General features: G+C 34.4%; 1 protein-coding gene across 3 annotated transcripts in view; it reads left to right on the top strand.

Moving 5' to 3' along the window:
• Positions 1-19,470, top strand: part of LOC123671033 (ras-related and estrogen-regulated growth inhibitor) — a 122,668-nt gene that overhangs the window by 91,750 nt on the left and 11,448 nt on the right. For all 3 annotated transcript variants that reach the window (XM_045604675.1, XM_045604674.1, XM_045604676.1), the window contains exon 4: positions 16,021-16,323. In XM_045604675.1, coding sequence (XP_045460631.1) covers positions 16,021-16,323 — 303 coding nt within the window. The remainder of the gene's footprint in view (positions 1-16,020; positions 16,324-19,470) is intronic.

Genomic DNA, 19,470 nt, shown 5'->3' on the forward strand with positions numbered 1-19,470 from the left:
CGTTATATTAGGTATTCACTCAGAGCAATAAACATCATAGGTAGAGGGGACATGTGTCATATTTAGTAAGTGAATTTTGTCTGCAACATGAACTGTCCAATTTGATATGAAACGCGAGGAAATGAAAACGGAAAATATTAGTGAAACGATATTTCACCAAATTCGCGAGTTTCTCTACAAAGAACGCACTGCTTATATCCCATAGTGAATCAACGTTTCATATTAACTCAAAATATATGGAAATGAATACCTAAATATCAGTAATTCAAAAAACAAACTTCGTGCGCGCTAAACGACGTGAGACAACCGATGACACTAGGAGAGCAAAAGTTGCCAATCCTTGGATTTCAGCAGGTAGATACAGAAAATAATAAATATTCTGTTTATTATGAATTCGACAATTAGGAAAAAAATCGGATTTCAACTTTTCAAACTTGCATATTTGATCGGGAATCACTCAAATAAATATATTTCATTCAATATAATATACATTCAAAGCGATATAGTAAAATTGTGGATTTGAAAATACACCACAATCCGAAAACGTAATCTAACCATGTTGGGGGACATGTAAAAATTGCGTATACTTCCTCTATCTATGTTTATTACTCTATGGGTATTCATGATATTGTATTTCTACCTATCAATATTTTTCTGTGCATGGGTGACTAAAAAAGTCCTTAATAAATTAATCATCTCAGAGTGGATTTTCATCAGAGCGGTATTGTGATTGGGTTGGAATTCCAGGATTCGATTACTAGTTTATTGGAATTGTTCCATTCAAAAAGATTTTCCACGATAAAAGCTCTTTATTCCTGTTGTTCGTGTTCCATGATTTCAATTGATGAATTTTCAGATTTTCACAGGTTCTCTTACAAAGTTTTTCATTTCCTTCCTATCTCAACTCTAATAGAAAATCGCATTTCTCTTCTGAATATAATTGTGCTAGAGTTTGATGTTGATGAAAATTTTATTGTGCGTAATTATTTCCGGACCAGATTTTTGAGAGCTCTTTTCCTGAATAGAGCGCTGTAACAATTCGTCATGATGTCTATATTTTTTAAAGGACTATGATGAAGTTCAACTCAATGATGACGAATAGGTATAGAAATTTATTTCTGCGCGCCATAAAAACGCATGTTTTTCTGATGAATTGAGAATTTCTTATTCCATCGGTTTGAAATCACGCATTTTGATATGAAAATTGAAATTTCAAGCAACATGCAAAATTTTGTGGTAACCTGGAACAGGGGAGGAAATTCAAGGAGAATATCGGAAAAGAACACTCAACATTTCAGAAACAACAGATCCAATCATATTAAGATTAAGTATTAATGATCGCATATCCGGTTAATAAACAAAGCAATTGAAGCCGCCAAAATTCATTTAAAAAAATTAAGGTTTTGCAAGTAGATATAACATAAAAGAACAAATTATAGCTTTGTACAAAATTCCAAAGACTTAAAAATTCTAGGTTTGGATATTAAACACCGCAGTTATGTTCGTTAAATGGTTGTGTTCTACTCTGGGTTTCGGAAATATGGCGACTGTTACGATTTGTCGGATACGAATAATATTCTTGAGATGAATTCCACATTGTCTTTTTCAGTATTATTATTATTATTTATTGAAAATAAGAGAGGAGGCAAAAGCCTTTACATCTCAGGTACAAAAATAAATTCAAAGAAATACATTGCTAGTGAGCGAGAAGTTCAAAACAATACAATCAAAAAGAGAAAGCAGGAAAAAAAAAACAAACAAATTAACATTGAAAATCACGATACAGACAAATGATGATCAAGACGGTTTTTGAAAATATTTTCACTCTTATTTCATTATGGACATTTCGAAGTGGAATTTCAGGGTCAGATAGCACTCGATACAAGCTTCGAAATTAGTTATCGCAACACCCCTCATCCATATTCAAAATCAAGGGGTTGAAGTTACGAGGATGAAAAAAGCAGTATAGTTGTTCCCCCTCGTATCAGAAATTGATGGGTCCGAGTGACTTTCCACATTTTCATTTTAAAGTCGGAAAATCGAGGTGTCAAGTTTTTGTTGGACCACCCCGTATTTCCTATCGATATGTTCCAAAGATGGATATATGGTGCAACCTTTCATTTTCTGGCAGGAAAATCCGTAATCGCTGAATCGTTGGTTCGATGTCCAGTCCGAAGTGATGAAAAGTGCCTTTCCACTGTTTCCTGAGCTGTGCAATCCGCTGGTCCTTGTATTTTCTCACGAGGAACTTCATTTCAACCTCGATTTCTTCAGATTCGGAATTCGTACAGCGGAAGTGAGGTTCCGCCCTGACAGAACCCATTTATTCTCATTCTTGTCAGCGGGGAGCAAAATTAGATGGACGGATTAGAAGATCTGGCTCTCTCTCTGGGACCAATTACCAGCTTCACGCTTTTTTTGCCGTTCGTATAACTTTTCGAGTTCTTGTAAATATAGCGGATTATGATTTTGTTTCAGATCCTACAGAACAAGAGGGTAGTCTTAGATATTACATTTCTTTCACCTTCTAAATTTATGCACGCTGTTGGATCGTGAATTTTTTATGTGATTCGAAGGAATTTAACCTATGAAGTACCTCTGAATTTTTCACAGTTCGTGGAATGGGCAGAACCAGATCAAATAATGCAAAAGACCACTCACCACATCAAAGGGAAATTGGCTTTCGGTGAATTTGGAAGAATTTTTTATATATTGTAAAACTCGTGATGCAGATTAAATGTCTTCATTACATCACCGCTCTATGTAAATTCAACCGTTTAGATTATATTGGGTGCTCAAAATATATTTTATAAGATTTCAAAAGGCGTTTTTCGAATATAAAAGGTGTTTGTGAATAGGTGCGGTAAAAACTTCATGAGATGATTCTGCATGAAATAGTAATTTACGTAACAAGTCCGGAAAATAGGGTTTTTTTTGGACGAATAGACAAAATTCCAGGACGAGCGTAAGCGAGTCCTGGAAGTCTGTGAGTCCAAAAAAACCATTTTCGGGCGTGTTGCGTACAATATTTTTTCGGAAACCATGTAAAATAACACTATCGTTGCTGCTTTCCATATTTTATTGCGATTGCGATCAAAAAACATGCAAATTTTTGACAACTAATTTCATATGAACTGTCAGCCGTTATCTCGGTTGCTATGGATTCTATGATTCTTTTCCGGCCTAGTCCGGGAAGTACGTACTTTCCGGACTAGGCCGGGAAATGCTACTTTCTCAGAGAAAAAGTATCCGGAAAGTGAGCACTTCCCGGACGGTTGCCGAAAAAAATAATAACATTATGCTATATTACTTTTGTCTGCAAATGCTTCGTTTTCTGAGAATGGTACGTCACTGAAATATTTTAAACTAACAATAATTTTTAAATTCTTCGTTCAATTCAGGACGAATTATCGCTGTTTCTTTCGAACCACCTTGTAAAGTTACAATTGCCGATGAGACTGATCTCTAGGGGTGGTTTGGCTTATTTGGCAACAAAACTCCTACCCAGGTATTTACAAATTTATTAAAATCAAAATATACAACGATCGATCTTTTTCACTCTTAACAAATAATAATGAAATTAAAACTTAACTTGAATCAGTTTTTAATGAATTACTGTGCTATTATTATAGGAGATTATTTTCAGCCTTCTAAACACCAGATCTTAGCAGGAACCTATAGTACTCCAATTACCATTCAGCGAAGTTGATGTAATAACGCCAGGTATTACTCAGGTATTCTCTCAGTTTCAGGAACTAAAGTGGTCCAACGTACGTACTATTCCAACTTCTATATCCCAAGGAAGTACTTCTTGATATTTTTCAATCCCAAGAGAGGTTTCTGTTGTTCCAAACTCAAGGGGGGTGCGAGAATTCCGACACAATTCTCGCCGATAAATTGAATTCCAAATCTCAAATTGAACTAGTATTGGCTGAAATCTCAAACAAGTTACGTTTTTTTTCTGATGTCTCGATAACCATTGAAAATCTTTCAGAAAATTCTCTCTGTTGCCTTCTCTAGATACGCGCATCCGCATCCCGACCAATGGCATACGATGAATTGACAAATTACCGCGTCTTTGAAAATTCCAGTAGCGTAACATGAATTGAAGCGTTTAAAATCGTTGCAACCTGTAGATACAGTGACCTGAAAATCTGCATTAGACTTGAAAACTTTTTCGCAATTTATCAAAAAATTAATCGTACAATTATTTCGAACTGTTTTCAAGATATGATCATCAGTTTAAACCATTAAAACCATGAAATTGTAGAAAAAGCCACAGATATATATGATGACAAGTAGGGTATTTCGAAATCAGAATTCCATGGAAATTATAAGTATGATATAAGATTGGGCATTCCCACTCAAAAAAACGAGGTGGTATGGTGTTTCACCACTTTCACATCAGCCTGTAGAGTCAAAAATAATTTAAACTTATGCGCTGAGTACTCCCGGTTCCTTCAAAGTTTGAAAAATTCTCGTTGGCGAAAATGTACAGGATTTATCAACCGATCGAGCACTATTGACTCCCCCATATAAAAGAACTGTCTCTATTGGAGTGCAGCCAATCCAAAACGCAAGAATCAGAAACTTTCTCATTGGCCATATGGGCTGCAGTGTCTTCCCGAGGAATATAAGGCCCTTACTTTTTAATATTGAAGTGGACGTGCACTTACTGAATTCAGAGCGTTATGTGAGGCTGTTTTTGTTGCTCGAACTGCAGAAATTTCCTGGCTATTATAAAAGCAAATGATTCCAGCAGGATGGAGCAACTTCAGTCAAGTCCACTCTGCTACAAGTTCGTGAAATTTTTCCAGGCAAATTATTCTCTGAGTAAGGTCACATTCATTGGAATCCCAAAGTCCTGATTTGAGGTCTATACAATTTATCTTTCAGTTTTTCTCAAATCTGATTTTTTTTCAGTAAAACAACTTTCTGGCACAGGTAGAACAAAATATTCGCTTTCAAATGAGAGCCATCACGGAGCATAATTGCCAATCCTTCAACAGGAATTTTTGTCAAATTTCAACAAAGTAACTTTCTCTCGAGACACTTTCTATTGTTTTGAATTAGCTCAGAAATTGTTTGAGAAAAAATCACTTGCCATTCAGTTAGTATTCAAAAACAAAAAATCCTTCTTATATTTCCGAAATAGCAGTTTTGTTATATTCAACCATAACTTCTTTTGATCATATAATGAAAGTGCTGATAGATGTTACAATCAGCACTATTGAAAATAACACTAGCTCTGATAGTTCTTGAAAATAGTGTCTCGGTGGGTGACATTCCTATCCTGTACAGGGTGGCCAAATTTCGATGTTTCAGCACTACAACTTTTAAACCAGAGGAGATACACAAAATCTGATACCCTATTCTCGTTCTCTTTTTTGAGAAACTAACAAGGGTAGTATTCATTTTGGGCCACCTTCTTTTGTTTTCGAGTTATAAGCGAAAATTGAAAAATGGCGATATCGAAAAACATTTATATCTCCGCTAATACTGATGATAGAGCTCTGAAATTAAGACATTATACAGGCACTTTTTTACGTAGAATCCAGTAACGTGCTTGTCTTTTCAAAAGGGTTCTTAATTACGAAGCTATGACCCAAAGTTATGTTTTTTTAAACAGGAACACTAGATTTCTGTGCCATTTTTTGAAAGCTCAATTTTTCCTGATTTCAAAAATATATAACGTATGGTTTGTATTGAGATAAATAACAGAAAATGGTCAGAAACCTTCTTTTACCTAAGAGTCTCAATATTTCTATGGTTTAAACTGTTGATGAGCACAGAAAAATTGAGCTTTCTATAAGAGCAGTGTCCTCCCATCAATCTGATTATTTCTATGCTTTTTACTAATTTCTACAAAATTAGAATGTAGATATATTTTATAAAAATAGTTTCCAAAAAAATAAATTAACTCGGAGAAAATTTCCTAGGTTGCTTGAACACAGTTTCAAATATTCATCTTTTGAATTCAGTGCCAAATGAAGAGAAGATGTGTCGACTGTGCATTTTGCAATTGTTGTCATTATTAGGTTAAATATTATTTCTTGTTTGTCCCCTTCGTGATTAAATTGTTGAGTGTAATTATATATGCGTTGTTTCATATGCCATTTGAAATAGATTGGTGCGTATTCATTCTGGAGACCTATGAAAATAATCTTCCGATACATCCATCTCATTACTACTTTTCGATTGAAACATTCGATCTTGTGGATCTATTCGTTATTTCCAAATCAATTTTTAGATAAAAAATTTATGAAATACATCTAGCTTCGAATTTTGTAGAAATAAGTGAAAAGCATAGAAATAATCAGATTGACGGAAGGACACTGCTCTTGTTATAGAAAGCTCAATTTTTCTGTGCTCATCAACAGTTGAAACCATATAAATATTGGGACTCTTAGGTAAAAAAAAAGGTTTTTTACCATTTACTATTATTTATATTCATATAAACCATACGATGTCATATATTTTTGGAATCAGGAAAAATTGAGCTTTCAAAAAATGGCACAGAAATCTAGTGTTCCCATTAGAAAAAACATAACTTTGGGTCATAGCTTCGTAATTGAAGACCCTTTTGAAAAGTCAAGCACGTCACTGGATTCTACGTGAAAAAGTGCCTGTATAATTTTTTAATTTCAAAGCTCTATCATCAGTATTAGCGGAGATATAAATGTTTTTCGATATCGCCATTTTTCCAATTTTCGCTTATAACTCGAAAACAAAAGAAGGTCGCCAAAAATGAATATTACCCTTGTTAGTTTCTCAGAAAAAGAGACCGAGAATAGGGAAATCAAATTTTGTCTATCTCCTCTAGTTTAAAAGTTGTAGTGCTGAAACATCGAAATTTGCCCACCCTGTACATTACTCGTTACATCCAAGCAGACTGCTGCACAATACTTTGCCTGTTATCCCAGTTCCAAATGGGTGTCATCAGGAAAATTGATGTGTTCCAAATTGGCATCCAGTTCTTATTGTTCTTAGATGCAATTGATGGGGTTGCTTTATCGTGTGGCAACATCCTGTATTATCTCATCTATTGATCTGTCTTGACAAAATTAATGTCTTCTTATTACATAATAATGGTGTGATGAAATGTTATGAATTTCAAATCGGATGTTCCAACAGAAATGATACAATTTGTTCCAAATGCAACACTGTGTATTATCCATGGATCTTTTCATTATTAAATGCCTGAATGGCATAACTTACTGAAAACAAATGAAAAAGGAAACCAAAAAAATAATAATAATTATAATATTTCAAATTAAATAATTTCTATTGAAAAACTCTTTATTATCAAGATTTATCAAGTGATGTAGGCACAATGTTATCTGAAATAAAACAAAAATTGAACAAATAGGTTAAATTTGCTGAAAATTTGATATTGCAGGAACTTTTCAATCATTTATTTGATTCAGCGCGAAGTAGAATTTTTATGAGGAATTAACAATAGGCTCTTTGACAAATTTTCAATGTCCTCTAAAATTATTTGTCAATTCTTATTGAGCGAATGTAGAGTTAATTTCTTCAATTCCGAAATGTTAAAAAAAATAATATGTAATCAAAATTATATGTCAATAGGTGACAACTATGTTTTCTTGTCTTTCGGTCTTGAAATCAGCCTTCTGTCCTCTCAAATTATTTGTCAATTCTTATTGAGAGAATGTAGAGTTAATTTCTTCAATTCCGAAATGATAAAAAAAATAATATGTAATCAAAATTATATGTCAATAGGTGAGAACTATGTTTTCTTGTCTTTCGGTCTTGAAATCAGCCTTCTACAGTAGCTTATTTTTGGTCTGAAATTCGTATGGAGTTTCTTTGAAACCGTTCTGAATATTCATAAAAAAATTTACTTAAATCAGATCGGCAGAACGCATATTATATGGAAATATCAGGAATTTCAGGTCCATTACGCACGATGAACGCGGTTCCCAAAAAACTCATTTTATTTTCATCAAAATTGGAAAAGAAGAACATGTGTTCTAGAAATACCAGGATCTCCACGTTCGGGCATGTCGAAGGCACATACTATTTCTGGAAAATGTCAAATTTGAATGGAAATGTCTACAGCCAAAACTGGTTACAAACATCATCAAAATCGGATGAGAATTGGAGAAACTGATGAGTCTGTTAGAAGAGTTTGAGGACACACAGACCGACATACATAATAGTCTGAATTTTGGATTGACTTGGTCTTCGATTCAAATTTATCTTAATATCAAGTAAATGACAGTTTTTTATTTCCACTTTTAATTATTCAATATAACAATTGTTCCGCTACACAGTAGCATCTTCGTATACATATTTTACATTATTGAATATAAGTTATTCAAAAATGGGAAACAATATAAAATAATTCAAAGTGGAAATAGAATAACTGTCATTTAATTTCTATCAGTAGTCTGGAACCAAGCAAATTTTCCATCCTGAAAGTGATCACATAGCTTCCACTTTCGGTAGATTCGGAAGCAAAAATAAAATTCAAAGGGGTAGTCCATATGCCATTTTCTTATATATGCAGATTAATCTACAATGACAATCATATTTTATAGAAGACAATTTCATAATTCGCAGCAAATTTTAAACACAAAGGAACTGATATAAAATGCGAATCAATGCTATCATAAGTTCGCTGAAACCAATTCATTTCTCATTATTTATAACGTGATAATAATAGGACAATATTACCACGGATTATAAAGGACAATATTATTTATACCTTCAAATAGAATACTTGTTTTGAATCGATTGAACTGAAATTTAAATCTCTTCTAGCTGAATAATTTTGCACGATTAATTATTAAAAAATATTGAGTCACTTACTAATAAGCTAAATATTATGAAGTTTTCTGAGATGAGTAGAATATTGTCTTGAAGAGCCGTGGGATCAGAAGAAGTGATTTGACTCGTTGAGATTTGCAAACCATTATTAGAATACTAATCATGCTCCAGTCGGATTTTCCAGCTCAGATGAATTTTTCATCTTTGAGAATATTTACTTTGAAATATCCAATCAAGCATCCCTTGTCAGTTAACAAAGTTTTAAGTAGAAGATCAGAAGGTTCTCTTTTTCTTTCACTATGGAAAGAAATGAAATTTCATCGGCGGAAATGGTGTAGATTGTGTTTCATCCAACGCTGGTCTTTCAATGTTAAATTATTTTATTAATATATACAGTGTTCATTGAATAAGTATACAAACCTTAAAGGTTGATTCTAGGCAAGATTTCCAATAAAGTTGGCACCACCTTCCTTCAAATCGATCGAAGTTTGAGGGTCATATATTATTCATTTAGTTCATCTTAAATGTTTTCTATTTTACCATGGAAAGGTTCAAAAGTGACAGCTGCCAGATGGTGGGCTATTCAAAATGAAAAGACTTATTGTAAAACTCCCAATAGGTCTCAAAATGAAATCATGTTATTTTCTCAATTTCAGAATCGCTGTCAATTCCTTGTAAACCATTCCAGGCCTGTGATTAAAATGAGTCAATAAAAAATGTATTCACGAATCTTAATATACTAACTGACGAAAAAACTGGAACACCTAGAAGGAGCTGTTTAAATTTAAATTTTTTTTTGGTAGAACATAGATAGTATAGCAAGGAGTAAATGTTTGAAACTTGGAAAAAAAAACGAAGGGTTTACATTTTTTTGATAAATTTGTTAATAATGTCCAATAATTGTCCAACACGTTTCGGCATTGATGCAATAAGATGATCTATTTCTTCTTGAGGGATACTATTACAAGTTAGCTGTATTCATATCTTAGAGCCTTCATAGTCCGTGGGAGCTGGGGTAAATTTCCAAGCCAAGCCTTCTACCCATGGGCGTCATGGGCGGCCATGCAAAATATTCACATGGGTCGTTTCGAAAAAGTTTAAACTAACTCTGGGCATTATTTCTGGGCTGAAATATTGGATTCTCGAGTCGGTTAAGGAAGGGAAAACATATGGCTCCACTATTTCTTGAAGTTAACGCAACGCTGTCATGTTACCTCGAATAAAGACTAAAGGCTCGACTAAAGGTGACCTACTTGCATGTGCAATAGCACTTCCATACCATAACGCCTACTCTCCGGTGTACATGACGCTCAACATCAAACTGAAGTTCACGTCTTTCTCCCCGAAGTCGTCTAATCCTTCTTTGGCCGTCATGTGCATCCAAGGAGAATCGAGATTAATCAGAAAAGACGACCAGATGCTATTCCATATTCCAATGTTGACGTTCTCTGCACCATGCACCACTGTAATCGTTGCCGGCGATGCTCAACCGTCAGAGGTAACAAAAAATGGGGTCGATAATGCTGTAGTCCAAAAGACCTTATCCGGCGGTAAACCGTTCGGACAGTTACAGGATGGCCTTGTTCTCCTAACCACATCAGCCAAAGATCGAGTTGTCGAAAATCGGTCTCTGAAGGCCATAGGCCTTATACGTCGATCTTGAACATCATTTGTGCCCCTTCGACGTCCGGTGCCTACTCTTCTTCGATTTTGGGCATTATCAAACCACGCTTGACAACATCTCATAACTGTAGTTGGATTTCTGGTCGTACGGTTAGCGATTTATCGAAATAGACCAATAACTCGACTTCTTTCAAATCCAGTTAGCTGGCTATAAATTTCGCGTACACGTGCTCTAGGCATTTTAACAACAACAACAACTAAACATCGACTTTGGATCCCCTCGAACAGCCGGTTTGCGTTAGATTAAAAAAATTGCAAAAAACCACGAACATTTAAGTAACAAAAATTGTATACATAAAAAAACCTTCACGATTTTCTTCTCCAAATTCAATCATTTACGCCTTGCTATACTATCTTTGTTTAAAAAAAAAATAATTGAATTTAAACAGCTCCTTCTGGGTGTTGCAGTTTATTTGTCAGTTAGTTTATATGAGTTTTCCTTTATGAAATTACCAAACCTTTCAAAGTTTTCACTCGCTGGATGAGTGCTCTGTTCAGATGATTCATTCTTCAATATTCCTCTCCTTGATAAAATTCTCGGAAAGAGTAATTGACTCTCTCCTCGGGAACTTTTTCAGTTTTCTTCCTACATACCTTGTCATTGATAACCTGCTCCTGAATTCCGTGTAATCCTGGATGAAATTGGGAAATATGCCGATTGATTTTTTTGTCACGAACTCTATTGTTGGAAAAGTAATGAAATTCGAAGAATACTGAGCAAGTTCCAATGAATTAATAAATTTTCGAAAAACTTACTTTCTTCTGTGATCGATAGCAAGGGGTTCGTAGCTACAAATAGGGGAACATAATTGACTTATCGTTCCAACAAAAAAGCACAAGATTTTATCTTTCCAACAATCATCTCGTTTCCAGGACGAAGCAATATCATTTCGACATTTCTTGATATGTATATTTGGCTAATCCGTTCAGTCCTCCATACCTTGTAAAAAAAATCATGCCGGAATATCTCAGTTTCATACATATTTCATGGCTTTATTTTATAACTATGCATAAGTGTCCAGTCAGTTTCGCAGGGGTGGTGTAACTAATGAAATCAGTTGAATTATAATGTCGCGAGACTCCATATTTTCTCCAACAACCACAATTGCAACTTCATTCAACGTTGGTGCATTCAAACGTCTCTCATGTTCTCCTGCTGGCCTTTTATCTGCTCTGATCACTAATTTATGTTCGTCAAATGGCATCATTTCTGAGGTTGTTTTAAACAATTGTACCAATTGATTGTGTTCATGCACAAGTTGTGCTATTGCATGATAATCTTGCTGCACGAATGATGACACAACGTTGATTCACTTCATCTTCAGAATTTTCAAAGAAATAAATCGGTTATTACGTAATGATTTTCTGTTCGAAATATTTTGAAAACGGTAGGTACATTATATCGTGTTTTACCAAGTTAAATTGAATGATGTTTTAGTTCATTCAAAATTTTGATTAATTGATCTAATCTTAAAAAGTTATGGACAATACCACTTGGTACGAACCGTGTAACTAGCATAGGGCTGCCATACGTCCCGGTACACCGGGACATGTCCCGGTTTGGACCATTGAGTCCCCGTGTCCCGGTCAGTTATTAAATTGTCCCGGTCTGTAATTAGTCCGTTATGAGATTCATATTTCCTTATATGTAGTAGGTATGAAAAAATTTGTTTTCATGGAATCTCAACGGATTCCAGAAATCATAAAGCTGAAAAGCTCATTCCGCTGCTCAAACATTATTTTACAGAAACTGAAGGATTGAAAATAAAATTATTAAAATTAGACACATAGCCATATAAATCGTCTTAAACAATCACTTTATTTTATATTGAATCCTTAGAGGACCTTAATATTTCCAAAGATATCCAAACTATCGGTTGTCCAGCGCACATACTTCACAATACTGCTTCCACTTCCGCCGATATGATGTCAATTTCTGTGCAGTATATTGATCTTAAATTTTTAAATTTTTTTTTCGATATTTTCTATAAGGGTCTAACGATGAAAGGTTTTTATGAGTATGCAGAAACAACTTACAGCAATGTACTTTCTCATTCTAAAATCCGACGTCTTTCTTTCCTTTGTAACCGATTTTTTGTTTACTCTTTATTAGAATTTAATACTCTATTTTTACACAGTCAAGCATTTCTGATTGACAAACTGATTGAAAGGATTGAAAATCATTAATTACTGTTATTAAAGTAAAAATAAATTGAGAGAATGCTAAAAACAATTGAATGGAAGATTACTAAATGAATATTTTGGGTACCAAACAAATCAAGTCTATAACAAACTAAAGAATGATGGCACGATGAATACAATGCAATAAGTTGAATTTGACAGTGAAGTCAGAGATTTTTCACAACACCCGATATCTCGAATATAGTGGACTCGGCCAATGACAAAATTCGACATATTTGCATGAATGATTTTGAATGATGATCCTTAATGAAATCTAGTAGAAGAAACTGTAGGATATTTGAATGAAAAAGGTTTCACGCTTGAAGATTCCGTTTATGAAAAATTTATGTACCAATTTTAATTCTTTTACTAACGCCGAAATGTCAGATGAATGGAAAGCTAAAAACATACACGATAAATGGATGTTATTTATCAATAAACAAAAGAAAATGAAATAAAGACGAATCCCATCAAAATATAGCAATATATTTTCGCAATTCTGGAAACACAATGTTCATGTGGAACGGGTGTTGAGATCTTGACAGTGGTTTGAGAACGAAATGCATCAAACGCAGAAAGCACAGTGGGGAGCATAATTTAAGTTATTTTTAATTATAAAATGACATACGTAGAATTTTATAATTATGTAAGAAAAAAAATGACTTGAAAAGGCCAAAACTTTGAAAAATATAAATGGGCTAAGAAAAATGGCATCGGGGATCAAGCCCAAAAAAAAAAGGTATCTAACTACTTGTTTATTGTTGCGACTTTATGTTGTATTTATTACGAGTTGATATTGTTTTTGTTCTTTATAAATTATTTCAGTGAATATGTCTGAATAAATGAGTCTTATTTTAAAGAGGAAAGTGTTGTAATTCAACTACCAAGTCCAAAATAGTCAATAATCCTAGAAACCCTGGATTATTATGAATGCAGATGTGGTTTTAATTTTTGTGTGGTATTTTAACCTATTTCTGTGCCACTTGTCCCGGTCGATGTTCCAACATTTATGGCAGCCCTAAACTAGCAGCCTCTATGAGAGTCAGACTTAAAAACAAATTCATGTATGTTATGTATCAGCGCCCTTCATCTTGAATACTGATGGCGGTACGAAAATTATTTTATCGGGCAAACCTCAATTATTTTTCATTTTTCTACCTATCCTAGAGAGGGGGGCTGGATCAAAATGATTGTTTCTTAATCGAAAGACCGTAAAATGTTGGTTATCCTACTTCGAGAATTGAATCAATGTGTTATTGTGGATGAAGGAATATACGAGAATGATGGTAAATTGTTTAATTTGTCTTGTTAAGCAGAAGAAACGATTATTTCGATCCGGCTCGAAGGACCAAAATGATTGATCGAAGGACTGTGAAATGATGTTGGTTATTGGTATTATTGTGAATGAAGGAAAATACGAGAATGATTGTAACTTGTTTAATTTGCCTTATTAAGCGAGAGAACACACACATTGAATATAATAATATTAATATGAGAGCACTCGATATAAGAGATAGCATAGTACGAGTAAGCACAGAGTTGAACCACAGATAAATCCCTTTTTTTCTGTGGAAGCCTTTACACCCTGTATGTTCAATGTTGGATTTATATACGGGTCCATCTATGGCTTAAACTGAATACCAACTTCTAATTTCAACATCTGCAGATGAGAATTGCAGGAATTAAGTCAGTCACAAGGATTTTCCGAAACACTGGCCGAGAGATAGCTATTAAACTATAATTATTCAGGCCTCAGGGTAGTCTGAAATGCATTTTGCATGCGTAAGGGTTGGGACCAAATATTTCCATCCCTTCGCTCCCACATTGCTTCCTATACCTTCGGCATAATCGGAAGGGTTTAGGGAACGAGCTCTAAAAAATAGTACATCCTGAAGATTTTTTAATTATTCAAGCTGGATGATAGAGCATTCTATGAAATATATGTAGGATTTTTATATCGTTGTCTAGGAGTTTATAAAAAGGCTGCCGGTACTCAACTATTGTTTATTTACACTATGTACAATTCAACGTCAATTGAATGTACAGCCACTGAACTTTCGTCTATCGAACTATCGAAGTTATTTTATTTCGTATAATTCTTAATCGTCTAATTCTCTGATTATTCGGGTTGATCCGTCTATATCTAACGTCGAATTATCTAACTAGCTGCGTCTAATATATTTGCGTCTATCAAGTCGAATTCTTTAACCTTTTACGTCTAATCTCTAACGTCGAATCATATGCGTCCATCACGTCGAATTCTTACTATGTCCGTCTATTCTGATTCTCTAAGGTCCAATACCACCCCCGTTCGTATGTATCGTACTCCAATCTCAGTCTTAAGTCTCAAGTACCTCTTCCCCTTACGTCTCCCTATATCGATAAAAAAACTGCCTGGTCCACCGTTTTAGAATCGCTTGCGTAGTTTTCATTTAGTCAAGTCAGTAGCGTATCATTCAGTCGGGTGTTAAGAATTCGGATCCCACATATATATTACTTCCGGTCTACTGATGGTAGTGGAGACATTGTGATCACTATTGGAATAAACGAATCTTTTTGATCTGCGATTTGGAAATTTTCACGGGTGAAATATATAGGGTGAGCCACGTTCGATGGTACCCTGGACTTTTACGGAGAAGGGTGGAGCGGATTTTATTGAAATTTGGTTTCTTGGGTAAGCGTCACTGCTCTATCGATCTATGTAAAATATCTTCATCGCTGCGGTGCTATAATAACAAGTACTAACAACTTCGATATTTCAAATAAAACATTCTCTTTAATATTACTTTTTTTGGTTTGCCGTAGGCTCTTGAATATTTATGTATTAACTTCTTTGTGCCTATCTCTAGAGGTTTTCGAATAATTGAGGGATTTGCTTTTTTCTGAGCGAAACATAACTTCTATCAAACATTCAAAATATTTCGTGGAAAACTATGATTTTGGAAAGACGGCTCTCAAAAGAGTTACCAATACGATTAATTCAAAATTCATGAACTAATACTATCTCATATTTAGAACAATATTGTTACAATAAAAAAAATTCTATATATTTTCTATACATTTCTCGGTGTGTAACTAGCCAACCTCGGGAAATATTCTATTCGTATTCCCTTTTTTTATTTCACGGTGCGTTGCACATGTGTAAACTTCTATGGAGAAAATAAAGTTACAATAACCTACGGTGGGGAGCTTATTGTTCATGAGTGGAGGACGAAGAAGCATATTTCCACACTCATTGGCAAAGAGTTTTTATTTCATTCAGTAGCGTACAATAGTTCCTATTTCACGAATATGCAAAAATGAGAAAAATTTAATTACTTATACATGAAATATTTAAGTAGCTTATTTCTGAAATGTTTCCAGGAAAACGAATGCCTATCACTTGAAGCAAACATAAAATGGGCAGAAGCCTTCATCTTGATGTATTCTGTGACAGACAAATGCTCTTTCGACGAGTGTTATCGCCTCAAGTTTCTCATAAACTACAACAAGAAAAGGCGGAGGATAGCTAAGGACGCTGCATTGGATGTCCCCGTTGTCCTAGTAGGCAACAAGATCGATCAGGTTGAGGACAGAATGGTATCGTCGGAGGAAGGACAGAAAAGGAGTAAAGAAATTGGATGCGTTTGTTTTCACGAAATTTCTGTGAGGGAAAGTATAGACCAGGTGAGCATTATATTTATTTATTAATTTTTTATTCATCTTTCTACATCCAACAGGCTAACGCCAAATTACAGGTGTAATCGGGTAAGAATACATATAATTATCTCTCCTCGGATTCTAACACTGAATAGTAATTTTTTTTTACTAGGCAGCAAAATAGTAGATTGACTGCCGCGGCTGATAGGAATTCAGCCAAGGCAGTCAATCCTTTTTGTCGCCAAGTTAAACATAAAATATTTTCTTCCTTTATAATGTTTATAATGATACATGTAGGATAAATTATTAAAAAATTATTAAAATTCCCACAATCTTTCTATTTGTCCGGTAGTGATAAATTAAAACGAAATTTGATAGAAAACGCAATTGTTGGAATGGTTGGTTGCTATGGATATGCAAAGGGTGTTTTTTTTAGAGCTATAGAACTTTAAATTGCTATGAAACAACGATGGATTATTCGATTGACATGAATTTTATTTATCCGCAAGATAATATTGTGGCATTACACTTTAAATATGATTTCTGGCATAAACCGCAACGGCTGGTTCGGATGTAGTCCAATCTGGACGTCCAATTTTCGATGACTTTTTCCAACATTTCTGGCCGTATATCGGCAACAACACTGCAAATGTTGTCTTCCAAATGGTCAAGGGTTTGTGGCTTATCCGCATAGACCAATGACTTTACATAGCCCCACAGAAAGTAGTCTAGCGGTGTTAAATCACAAGATCTTGGAGGCCAATTCACAGGTCCAAAACGTGAAATTAGGCGGTCACCAAACGTGTCTTTCAATAAATCGATTGTGGTACGAGCTGTTTGACATGTTGCGTCGTCTTGTTGAAACCACAGCTCCTGGACATCATGGTTTTTCAATTCAGGAATGAAAAAGTTGGTAATTATGGCTCTATACCGATCACCATTGACTGTAACGTTCTGGCCATCATCGTTTTTGAAGAAGTACGGACCAATGATTCCACCAGCCCATAAAGCGCACCAAACAGTCAGTTTTTCTGGATGTAACGGTGTTTCGACATACACTTGAGGATTAGCTTCACTCCAAATGCGGCAGTTTTGTTTGTTGACGTAGCCATTCAACCAGAAGTGCGCTTCATCGCTAAACAAAATTCGCTTATGAAAATCGGGAACAACGGCAATCTCATTTTGGGCCCATTCGCACTATTTGCAAGCGTTGTTCAGGTGTGAGTCTATTCATGATGAATTGCAAAACCACACTGGGAATAAATCACTTGACAGCTGTTAAATCGGTCGCCATCTTGAACAGTAATGCCAACTTAAAGTTATATACCTCGAAAAAAAACACCCCTTATATGTCCATGATAATTATAGTTTGAAAACTTATAAAATATCTGACAGTTTTTTGGAAAAATTTCGGATATATTTATATTTTAGGCAGGAATAATGACTTAGAAGTATTTACTCCTCGAGAAAGTTTGAAGGTGTCAAAAATATTGATTGCCAGAAAATTAAATTTTTTTATTGTTCATCAACCACATGCCTGACCATATATCTGCGGAATGGATCATTATGTTTGCTGATGATACTTCTTTTGCAATTTCTGCGAAAACACGGGATGACTTGATTTCGAGGTGTACTACTTCAATCCAAGGTTTCACAAAATGGTGTAGAGATAACTCTGTATTTGTGAATATTGATAAAACCGAGTGGGTTATTTTCGGTCTCAGATCTAGAGATGAAGTTTTCACTTCAGACCACGTTGGCGCCACTATCTCATCAAAATCTTCGATTTAGTTCCTCGGTTTGGTCGTAGACGATCAATTGACGTGGTGCGATCATATACATTTTTTGAGCACGAAGTTGAATAAGGCATACTACGCTATTAGTAGACTAAAAGGATCTCTACCTATAAAATCTTTAATAGATATATATTACGGCCTTTTTGCACTCTCATTTGAGTTATGATATTTTATTATGGGGTAATTCGGTGAGTGTGGAAAGAATTTAATATCTCCGAAAATAATTTCATGTTTAATTTTTGGTTTAAGAGAGTTTTTGCTGATATGCAGATAATAACTGTGGCTTCATCATATATTTATAAGTGTTTGATTTATGTGAAGGAAAATAACAGGAGATTACCAAATCTTTCTGACAATACAAGAAATGTATCAACTCTGTTTGTTCCTGCTTACAAAACGTCCAAATATGAGCGTTCTCCTCATTTTCAGAGTATAAGGTTGTATAATCATCTTCCAGTTTCCTTAAGGGAGCTTGACGTTACTGTGTTCAGGACTAAACTGAGACAATTATTAGTGAATGAGGCTTATTATAGTGTGAATGAGTATTTGAGAGATGCAGATGTTTTGTTTGATTTTTGATATCATCAATGCTTATAGAATTAATTTTTTTTCTTTGTTTTTTTTCTAGTAGACGTATCTTATACATATTCATGTCAGAAGGGATTTAATAAATATTATTATTATTATTAATGTTGAATGTTTTATTCGCATTGTGAATAATCACTTTTCTGTCTAGGCAGTAAAAGTAATAATTTGCTGATTGATATGTGTTAGCAAAATCAATATTTGCTGTCAATCGCAGAAAAAAATAGTTTACATGAATTCCATACCAGACCACAATATTCAAGTTTAAAACGTTTTGAACTGAAATATACTGACTGAATAGCTCTTATATTCGAAAATTCTGCGCAGAACCAAACCCAAAGACGTATTAGGATCACAGACAATATTTTCGATGTGGAGATTGAATGAAAGTTGGCTATAAAAAAACACCTAAATTCTTACAATCGCTCACCCTTTTCAAGTTACGGTTAATATTATAATTGAATAATACATATTCATTGAAACCAAGTAATGTCCTATCAAATCGCCGATATCAAAAAAATTTAAATGATATTTCAATCTGTTACATGATTGCACTTTTCGTATCTGATTACATTGTTATGTGATAGGAGATTTCCAGGAAAATGAGGATCGTTTTCCAGAGTACCAGCAAAAATGAGGAATGAAATAATCTGCGATTAATGTTTATGATACAATAAACTACATTATTATTATTATTTAGGTATTTGTAATTGAGTGGCCACCAATATAGAGGGCTTTCCTAAATTGGAGGTACAAATGAAAAAGAGAGATTCCTTGTATATTTTTAAGAGAA

This window comes from Harmonia axyridis, chromosome 1 (assembly GCF_914767665.1).
Source record: "Harmonia axyridis chromosome 1, icHarAxyr1.1, whole genome shotgun sequence".
Taxonomy (NCBI): Eukaryota; Metazoa; Arthropoda; class Insecta; order Coleoptera; family Coccinellidae; genus Harmonia; species Harmonia axyridis.